At 44.9% G+C, this 10,675-nt stretch overlaps 1 protein-coding gene across 3 annotated transcripts in view; it reads right to left on the minus strand.

The window, feature by feature from the left end:
• The window catches only part of NETO2 (neuropilin and tolloid like 2), a 29,170-nt gene extending 20,013 nt beyond the window's left edge, over positions 1-9,157 (minus strand). For 2 of the 3 annotated variants that reach the window (XM_032195406.1, XM_032195407.1), the window contains exon 1: positions 9,016-9,157. In XM_032195406.1, coding sequence (XP_032051297.1) covers positions 9,016-9,049 — 34 coding nt within the window. In that variant the 5' untranslated portion in view covers positions 9,050-9,157. The remainder of the gene's footprint in view (positions 1-9,015) is intronic. The other variant, XM_032195405.1, reaches the window with a different exon arrangement.
• Positions 9,158-10,675: the final 1,518 nt, after the last annotated feature.

Here is a 10,675-nt window from a genome sequence, read left to right on the forward strand (position 1 = left end):
TCTATGTTTATTTCAGTGACCGTGGTCTCTTCTACAGGTACAAAGAACATCCGAACAGATACTCAGTTGTACTAACCAGTGATTTCCCTTCTTGAAATGATGTGGAGACAGAAACAGGCCTCCTAAAAGAACTTGAGAAAATCTGATTGGTTTTCACTAAAGCCTGTGCTACTTCTATAAATAGCCCAGAGCTGTGTGTGTGTAAGTGCAAAGGAACAGTGCATGTTTCCTGCAGAACAGCATGGGTAGGCAGACAATTATAGAGGATAAATGGTCTGAATATTTGTCTTACTGCCTTAATTTTGTCATCTTATATGGATGAGTGGATATAGTAAGTATATGCCACTTTCTCATTGTTCCCTGCCCTTTTCATCCTTTTCATTTTAAATCTCTTCCAACTCTTGCCTTTCTCTAGCAATGCTCCCTCTCTTGCTCTCAATCCCTAAGATGTATTCAAAGCAGCCCAGGTAGCAAATCTTTAAGGGCCTACCTTTGCCATTAACTTTATCCCTGGTGATAAACACATTTTTTTTTTTTTTAAACACACTGCTTAATATTCTCTAGGTGGGCTGTCCTTATCCCTGTGACAGAAAAGGTGGAGAGAGGACTTATATTTACATGTATATCTGTTCCTCCTGAGAGTAGTGGGCAGAAACCCCTAAGGCAGCATTGCCTTAAACTGGGTGCATTTACACGACACAATACAGTGCATGATAGCAAATGGGAGCTTTTTGGCTGGAAACAAGGCCTATTAATGTTCAGGATGAAAAGAAAAGAAGGAAAAAAAATGAGCCAGGATATTTTTAAACCTTTCAGACTGCTTCCATTAACCCATTTTAGTGTAATTTTTAAAAACAACAAAGCAGTCATTTGGTGTCCCAAATCTATATTGCTTCCTGGAAAACATTTTCAAATTTCAAAGACTAATTTAAACCAGTAACAAGGAAGGAAGATGTCAAGGGAAGAGACAGATCCTGTAGGACGGCACAGTGGAGAGCTAGTGCTAAACCGGTGTCCTGAGAGTGCATACAGCAACACGGGCACAGTGACTAGAGCAGACATGCGGAGATACTGAACTACATTCACTAAAAGTCTTGTAGCACTTTCAGAAGGATCATAAATCACCTTGTTATTTCTGATAAACTGAAATTCAAATAGTTATAATGCACCTGAATTTGAAATGAGACACAGTATTCCTCCGTTGCTCCTTTTTTCATCTTTTAAAGTCTCTTAGGTGTCACTGAGACACGACATTCTTCTGTGTGGATGAAAGGTAATGTGTGACTTAGCCCTGTATTCTACTATGGTACAGAAAACAGAAGTAGTAGGTGCCCCAAAATGCTTGAAGGTGGCTTGATAATGTAAGCAGGAGCACAACCAGTGCACAGTTGCAGGACTACATTGAATATCAAAGAGACGGAAGGGTGTTTAGGGTTGTTTTTCATGGAGGAGTGTGGTGAGAATTCTGCTAGACAATACTGAGATTGTGGAGACTGACCTATAAACTTCCATGTATTTAGTTGTTAAAGACAATAGAGACAAGTGATTCTGCAACTTATTTTAAGTTTCTCCTTCCTATCTAAACTGTACAAGGGGCTACCATTAAACCAACAGCAGCAAAGCCATTGAGGTAGACAGATTAAGAGGAGCTTCTTTTATTCATGAATCTGGTATTTGCTACAGACAAATTCCATTAATTACGGTGCATGTTTATGTACTACCATTTAAAGCTCTGATAGCTTTTACCTGTGTGACATTAACTGGAAATAAAGAAAAAGCAGCAAGGTTTTTTTTCTGCCTTTAAAACAATCTATTTTTCATTTTCTTCACTTCTTTGCATGAAATGTTTTAGATCACATAGCCTGCAGACAGTAATATAGACTTTTAAGCGTGAAGACACTAATCATACGTTGCAAGTTATCATCACTATTCGGTTGTTGAAATAGGCTTATGGAATAACATAAAAGAATCCCCTGAACTGGTGTAATAAACCATGCATTTTTTTGCAGGAGTCAAGATTTTATTTGCTGACGTTTCTTAAAGTTCTCTAAAACGAATATAAGATGCAAAAAATATCTGTTAATTTGTTTGTGAAGTATATACACATATAGATTAAAAAACGAGTGGCTCCTATTTCTCTTTAAACATGGGAATAATATAGTTTTATAGTAAACAAATGCTCAACCAACATTAAGAAACCAGTGTTTTGCTTAGAGAAACAAGTGCTGTAGGCTGCAAATCTGACATATGCTTGTACTTTCTGGCAAGAAGCATTCTTCAGATTTCATGGAATACACTACTGCTCTGAGCTCTCTATGGTACGTCTTTCCTCCGCTTTTTCTGCATGCTCTAGGGATCTTCACATATAGAGAAAACACAGTAGATGTGCTGTGTAGCTCTGCAAGCAGTGTCTGTCTTCAGGGATAACAATGGGGCATCTATGCATGCAGGGCAAGCTGAATATCAAAGTTGGGAGCAATCAAGCAAAACTTAGAAACAGAGTGAAAAATTCCACCATTTGAAAAATGAAGACTTAATCATTTAGAGCATTACATGTTCTTAGTACTTGTGGTAGTCAGAATCCTAGGGATGAAGCTGACAGACGTTGCTTAGAGCGGGATTCACTGTTTTCTCTCTGCTGTACGCTCTGGATTAGGCAGCACCTTGTGTACATAAAGTCCAAACAGACGGTAATTGGCAACACACAGGTCATGCATGTTAGAACATCTTGCCAGGATGCCTGCTTCTTTCTGGCAGATACAGCCCTGAGTAACAAATGCTTGATCTTAATTATATACTGTGTTTTGCCTTATGGGAATGAGTCCTTTCCTGTGTACTATTCTTAAACTCAGCTCTTAATTTCCCCCCTGCATGCTAAAATTAATATTACTTTCAGTAACTGCTAATTGCAGTACCCCAGCATTACATCCAATGATTTTCCACATTAGTCTAAACTTCAATTTTAGCTGTTAATGTAGTGGAGGCATTTGTGATGTTACATTTTATCTTATTCTCTGACCAAGAGTACACGTACAGCATAATTTGTTCATATGCATTTTAGTTGCCTGTAAGGACTCTGATCAAGCATAGGGACCCATGCTGTTAGATGCTGCTTGTACGCAAAGTATTTGACAGGTTTTGTAAATAACTTTTTCAACTTGGACAAACAAGGTAAAGTGGGAAAAGGAAAACAGAGGCACTCTGGACTTTGTGCAATTCTGTGTGGGTGGTCACCTCCTTTTCTTTCAGGAAGCTAATTGAGCGCCTTTCTGATTCAAGCCATTTTTAACTCAGAAACAGACAAACTGTAAAGTCCATGGGAATAAGTTTTCTTTTCCTCTCTTCCTAGCATTTGGTGACATTTGCAAGTTGATAAAAGGAATATTGGATTGCATCTGTTGCTGCTTTTTTAAGCAAACAATTCTATTGCTGAGGATGAAAACACAGCAGTTTTCGAATCTCACATGCTCTTACAGTTCGCAGTCTGTATATACTCCCTGATTTTTCTGTGGTCTCAACAGGACGTTCACAGATTGTTAAAATGAATATCAGAGAGCAATAAAGTTGGCTGCCTAAAACTTAGCTTATTAACAGCCCCAGTGATTTTCTCAATTTTAAATTTATTTATTTAATATTTATTGAGCTACTGCAATATACTGCAGGATTGCAAGAGAATAAAGTAACAGAGATGAAGGCGTGCATGAGGCAAGATGTACTTCAGCTGTTTGTAAGTCTTACCCAGAGCATGCTAGTGGAGCTGCCAACCCATTTCTAATCCTCCTCACAAATGTTGGTAGCGGAAGTGGGCTTCATCAGCTATAAACAGTGACTCTAGTGCCTTTCTAAGATCCAAATCTTATTAGCCATTAGCATGCCAGCAGACTGAATGCACTCAGGTCTATGCTCAGATAAGAGTTTCATCTCACTCCGGCTGTTTCCAGTAGGGATTCCTCTCTTTAAGATTGCCAGAGAAACAAACTGGGAGTCTGTATGTCTGCAGAGAAATTAGGTTAACTGGTTCAGGAGGTACAGGCAGTTCCCTTTCATAAAAATCATCTGCAGAGTAATTCACGCTTGGATGGATCTGTGACAGAGTCCCCTCCAGGTTTGCCCAAAACATTTAACATTTCTGATCCCTTCCTCCATCAGAAATATTTGAGCAGCTGTGGGTTGCTTCATTCTACCAGTTTGCTCCACATCCTGATACTTATAATCCAATCCTGGGTATCTCTGCCAGCAAAACTTCTGCCAGAAGAATAATATCTTTCACTTTTTAAATAGATACTTTCCTTTTTATATGGAAGATCTTTTTTCATCTCCAAGCTGTGTGCAGCAAGCAACTAACTGCTGAGAAGGCTGCATGTGCAAACCATGTTGATGAGGGGTTCCAAAAACCTTATTAAAACATATACACTGATTTAAAGTTCAGATGGGTTCCCTGTAGCTGACAGAACTGATCCTGCTGTACATGACTATTCTGAATACATCTTTCCCAGAGATTACTTATTCCTAGAACAGTTGGATAGTGATACTTCTCACTTAGAAATAGATCAGACTGTTCCAAACGTTGATATTCCTTCATTTCTTTATTATCAATATAGCGTATTTTTTTTCGGTGGACATCTTTTCAGGAACATCTGTCACGGAATTAATATTAAATGTTCTTCTGTCTTCTGTCATGTCTGAGAGCAGCTAATGTAGAGCATAAATATTTTTTCCTGGCTTCTTGCTCTCAGTCCCTGGAAAAGAGACTGCTCTGTGTTCATGGATTTTATTGTCTGCTAAAGGAGGAGGTTTTGTGACAGGTATTGTTAACATCTTGGCAGTCCCTTCCTAGTGCATAGTGGGTCAGCTTTGTAATAACGGAACATGGAGTGAAGCACAAAGATAAGCTAAAATAAAAGAAATGTGGATTTTTTCATGAAAAGTTACCTGCTGGTTTTTTGTTGAAAAATTTACACTCCCCCACCCCAGCCACTTGCTGTATTTGAGGCAGCAGTTGTCAGTCACATATCAAGAAAGGCAGCAAGCTATGTAGGTTGTCCAAGACTGCTAAGTGCTTAGTTAATTAAAAACCAAATTGGAGTATACAAGGCAGAAAAGCAGCAAGCCTGTTTGCAGTGCTAGAGCCCCAACTGTAGCCAAGATACTATAATTAAGACTTTGCCTGAGTCTAGATAAGCATGTCCCTCACTGCATGTGTAACCTGTTCGGGGGGTAAATAACATGGACAAGAGTCTGTGCGATTTCTGGTACAACTGCAGACATTTAATTGCTCCCTTCGCCATCCCTGCAATAAATTATAATGTGAATTTCTGACAGGTTCACAAATGATGAATAGCTTATAAAGTTGCATTTGGGGAGTAATCTTTCTGTCTAATCTCTCTCCATGAATTAAACCTTAGGGAAGGTGCAGATCATCTTAGCTTTTCATGAGATAGAGATACATAATTCAGTAGCTCCTTTAGCTTCAGCCTGGTGTTACTCTGTACTCCAACTGCATCTGTATACCTGACTTACAGACTGAACTTTTCTATTAATAGCAATGCACCTGTAACCAGCTTATTCTGTAAAAATTTTAGCTGTCATTGTCAAGTATGTCTTAGGAAAACTAGAGAGCTAATGTTTTTGAAGTTATGCTACTCTGGGAGCAGCACATTTTGGATACTAAGTTTGTATGTGTATTAAAAGGCATAATGCATACCACCAAATAATCTTGTATTTAACACAGCACCTTTTTGAAATATTCTATAGTTACTTGAGTTATTTTCCTTAATTGCTTAACAGTGCAAGCAGTCTTAGCTTTTCTTTTTTTGAGTGCAGCAGAAATGGTTGCAAATTATTCCCATCTTTAGGTAAAAAACAAATGAAATTCTGGCTTACACTTGCTACAGCCTTCATTAGGGCCACTTTAGTCTTTACAAACAGTAATTCACTGTTGGTTTCAGTGGACAAGTCATGAAATCAGGAACATAGTTTATGAATTATATTTTTGTCTGCTTGCTTTCAGCTTCTTGGGTCATTGTTACAACTTTTGATTGTACAACTTCTGATTGCACAGGAGGCTGTTATTTTGACCGGGATCAGGAGACTGTAACTCCTAGCTTTCACGTGGAAGGAAGCTTTACATCCTAACACTACTTGTTTGTGAGAAATTAGCTGTTAAAATCATGCCAAAATGCAAATGAGGGGGCTGAGCAGAACGGCAGGAAGTTAATCATAGAAGTCCACATTCTTGCAACCTGCAGAGTTGGAAATAATTCTGGACTGCATTGCAAGGCTGGGAATGTCGACTTTCCGGGAGCAGCGGTAATTTGTTTTAGCCCTGTTTGTTGAATTAGGACAGAAACTACAGAATTCTCTCGTTGGCTTTTTAAGGTGATCTAGTATAATAACCAAAGCAGTGGAAAACTAATACACAGTCTGGATTTAACTTACGGTTTATTTATTTATTTATTTTAACCAATCAGTGCATGGAAATGAAGGAGGGGAGCATAGCTGAAAAATGGGAACACGCCCATAGCCAACACATTCTGGGGGAATGGAAGATATGAGGAAATTCAGGATGCTATATTTAGTTCCAATGCTTAGCAGAAACATGGCTTATCAAGAAAGCGGCTGCTTTTCTCTTGCATGAAATAGAGGGCTATAATGCCCTATTGTTGCAGAGCAGTTGCATTTTGCAAGCTGTGCTAGAATTCAAGAATGATTCTAGTGCTGGTCAAAAACTCACTGCGAACTCAGAAGGGAGGAAAAGGCTTTGCCTTTAAAGGGGCAAAATGCAGGGAGCACCCTGGCCTCCAGTACCCCAGTGCTACTGAGAGAGCAGGCAGACGTGGGCTGGGCTCCACTCTGACAAAAGCTGCAGCACTATGGCAGCCTCAGTACTCAGCACTACTGTCTGGATGGGAGCTAACAATCAGGGTGAGATGGGCTTTGGTACATAACGTGAGGCTTTTACAAGTTTGGCTGAACACTATGGATAAAGGCAATAAGAATTATATTAAAATGTTTCTTTTAGTCAGCCCTTATTGCTGATAGCTGAGGAATAACCTATAGTTCTGAACAAGTATAATAAAAGAAAGGTGAATTGCCCCAAAGTGAGCATGATGCTTCTGCCCTGGGGTACGCAGCTCAAAATACAGCCTTTGTGGATGACAGAAATGTATGCATGCATTTCATGTTAAGAACTTGATTGAAACCATTTTAAGTATTATTGAAAGATATAGGGTTTTTCAATGTACTGAGCTTCAGGGTGCTTCTTATGGGCTTCAGCAGAACTCAGTAAGTAAATTACAAAGCCATTTATATAGAGAAAAAAACCCTACTGTCATTGTAGGTTGAGTTTCCATGCAGGATTTAAGATGCAGTTTGTAAATATGGTGGCTTGATTTGAATGTTATTTCCCATAGTTTCATTTTAGGATTAAATCTGTGCATCTATTTATAGGAATCTTTTTCTTTTTTTTTTTTTTTTTCTTCTGCTTCATGATTAGCTGTAAGACTGACTATATGCAGACTTCTAGTGAAGAAGAGATAAAAGGGCATGTATGATGCTAAGTAATGATACCTTGTTTCTGTAGCCATGGCAAGTGATGCATTTTGAATACTAACAGCTTATTGACTAATGGCTTTGTGCAATTTATTGTAAATAATACTAAAAACTTCCTTTAGAAGTGCTTTTCTTTTTAACTGGACACTAGTGTGATTATAAATGATCAGAGTGAGCTCTGTTCAGGAGAAACCCTGTAGTCAAATTGTGAAGAATCAGATATTTCTGAAATGCAATCAAGTCTGTGTACGTAGAAAGTAATTAAGCAGCTGAATTGTCACTTGTATTTTATGGTGGTTTTACTATGGTTTATGGTATTTAACTATGTGCTACATTACTTACAGAGGAAGTGGAAAAATAAAACTAACTACATTTTCTTGGGGCTTACCCAGTAAGCCTTTTGTTCCTGTGGTGTCTAAAACCAGTGGATGGTTAACACCTCTATATAATGGGCATTTGCAGAAAGCAAAGACTTTCTCTCTCAATTATTATGCTAATAAATGAAAAATATTTATTTAAACCCTCAAGATAACTATCCTTCAGATCAGAGACAGGGGATTTCATGGGCTAAGGAAACATTCTGGATTTAAAACAGACTTCTTTACAACTTTCATACCGTGGAAAGACATCAATGCACATCAGAAACAGTTCTCCCCACTGCAATAATGCCTCGATGGCTTAAATAATGCAAACAGACATTCCAAAATTTCCTAATGGAATAATTTAATAAAAAAAAAATCCCTGGTGGTGCACGTCTGGCATTGCTGAAGAAGATGCAGAGCGCTAGGAACCATCTCGTGAGGCACAAGGTTAACTGCCACGTTTAGCTTTGTTTTCCATCAGAGACCCTTCGCCTGTCGTCGGGCTCTATAAATAATAGCACAGATAAGGAAAGGCCGGGGGGGGGGGGGGGAGGCTGGCTTTCCTCAGCTGTTTACCTCTGCGCCTGAAGTAGTTAGGCACAGCCTGAAGAGCAAGTGAAGCAGAGGTGAATACCGGTCAAGCAGGAACTGATTTCGTGAAAACCTCGCTGAAAACACAGCTCGCTCCCGACAGCGAGCCCGCTACCCTGCCCACAGTTACACATCGCACCGGCAGAGTTAGGGGGGCAGCCAGAGCATTCCGGCTGCGAGAAGATGGAGCGCGAAGCTCTCCACGCGTCTCGGGGGCGCACGGCCGAGCCCCGGGGCAGCCCCGCATCCCCCGACCCGCGGCTACGTCCCCCCGGCCGCTGAGCGCCCGCAGCCCGACCCTGCCCGGCCGGGACGGGACGGGGGCAGCCGGGGGTGGCTGCGGGCTCCCGGCCCCCTTCGCCCCGAGCTGCCGCCGGCTTCCCCCGACGCGGAGCAGCCCCGGCCCCTCGGCCAAAAGTTTCCGAGGGCGGGCGGCGGGGGCAGCCGAAGGGGCGGCGGGGCTGGGGCAGCTCCCTCGGCGGGGGGCTCGGGGCCGGCGGGGGGCTCCTACCTTCCAGCACCGAGCAGACTTGGTGCGGGGCCATCGTCTCCCGGCGGCGGCTTCCCCTCGGCGGCGATCAGCGGCGCTCCATGGCCGCGGCCGGGCGCGGCGGCCCCCCGCGAGGGCGCTGTGGCCCGCGACTACGGCTCGGCCGGCCCCCGCCCGCCCGCGGCCATGCCCGGAGCTTCAGCCTCCTCCTCCTCCTCCTCCTCCTCCTCCTCCTCCTCCTCCTCCTCCCTCTCCCGAGCCCGGAGCCGCCGCCGCGCTCAGTCCCATCTAGAGCGGGGCTCGGCGGGCACCGTCGGGGCTGGCCCGCCCCGGGGGCCGGGGAGGAGGCTCTGGGTGAGCCACTCCGCTCGCAGCCCGGCGGCTCCCAGCCGCTGAATGAAGCCGGTTGGAGCCGCGAGGGGGGTTTGCTCGCCTCAGCCGCTTGTACGCATGTGCCCGCCCCCCGCCGAGCCCCGCAAGCAGCCGCAGCCGCCGGGGCCGCCGCGCTCCCCCCGCCGGGCCGGGCACCGAGCGGGGGCGGCGGCCCCGTGCCCCGGGAGGGCAGCGCGGGGCGGCTGCACCCGGCCCCCCGAGTCCTGGGGTTCGCCCGGCTGCGGAGAGGGGCCCGGGGGCTCGGCCGGAGGAAGGCGAAGGGCTGTGCCCGCCTGTGGCTGCCCGGGGGCGGCAGGCAGCCGGCCCCCGCTCCGCCGGGCGTTCCCCCTCTTCTCCCCCTCGCTCCCGGCGGCGCTGTGCTGCCTGCGGCTCAGGAGCCCGGCACACGCCCTTTGTGCGGATGCTGCGACGGCTCCCGCGGAGCTGGGGCTCGACACGAAGTTAAGCGAAGGGCGCCCGCTGCCCGCTGCCCGCCCGGCTGCCGCCCCGTCACCTCGGGGCAGCCGGCGAGAGGAGCGGCGGGGCCCGAGGCGGGCCAGCGGGCACGGGCTGCCCGCCTGCCGCAGGGGGCTCCCCAGGGGGGCTCGGGCAAGCAGCCTGGAGCCCACCCCAGGGAGGCGGCAGCCGGGCCTTTAGGTGCTGGCGTGCAGCCTGCGGGGCCGCCTGCTCCAGCCTCGAGCGTGGGCGTAAGGCGTGAAGCTCCGCTCGCCTCGCGGTGCTTTGCGGTTCAATCGGCAAAGCTCGGCGTGTCCTGCGGGAACGCGTCGCGCTCCTGCTCCCGGCTGGCGGCCTGAAGGGGACAGCCGAGACCTTGGAGGAAAGGTCCCCAGCGCCTCTGGGCATTACAGAGCCATTTCAGTGTTACAAACAGCTTGATGGGAAGTATTAAGCTTGATGTTGTGGCAAAATCCCAAGTTACATAATTCTATTATTCCGCTTACTCGAACTGTCCTTTCAAATAGAGCCGATACGGTCGCTTCTCGAAGGGGAGTTTCCCATGAACTGTTCAAGAGCTGCTGCATTCCAGCGCTGAATGAAGCAGTTGCTTTCTATTCCTCTCCTAACTGTACGTTTTTACAGCGGTGGGAGGAAATGTTCAACTCTACAGTGAAAATTCCTGTGTAAAAAGTAGTCCTCGTTAGGTGGATCTGCTTTGTGCTGTTCTTCTCTGCTAACAAAAATGTTTAACTGTAGCAACCCTAGAAAATACCAAGCAGAGTAATGATTTCTACTGTATCTGTAGTCATCCACAGGTTTGTATCCTTTCTGAAGTACATAAGCAAAATAT

This window comes from Aythya fuligula, chromosome 12 (assembly GCF_009819795.1).
Source record: "Aythya fuligula isolate bAytFul2 chromosome 12, bAytFul2.pri, whole genome shotgun sequence".
NCBI classification, from domain to species: Eukaryota; Metazoa; Chordata; class Aves; order Anseriformes; family Anatidae; genus Aythya; species Aythya fuligula.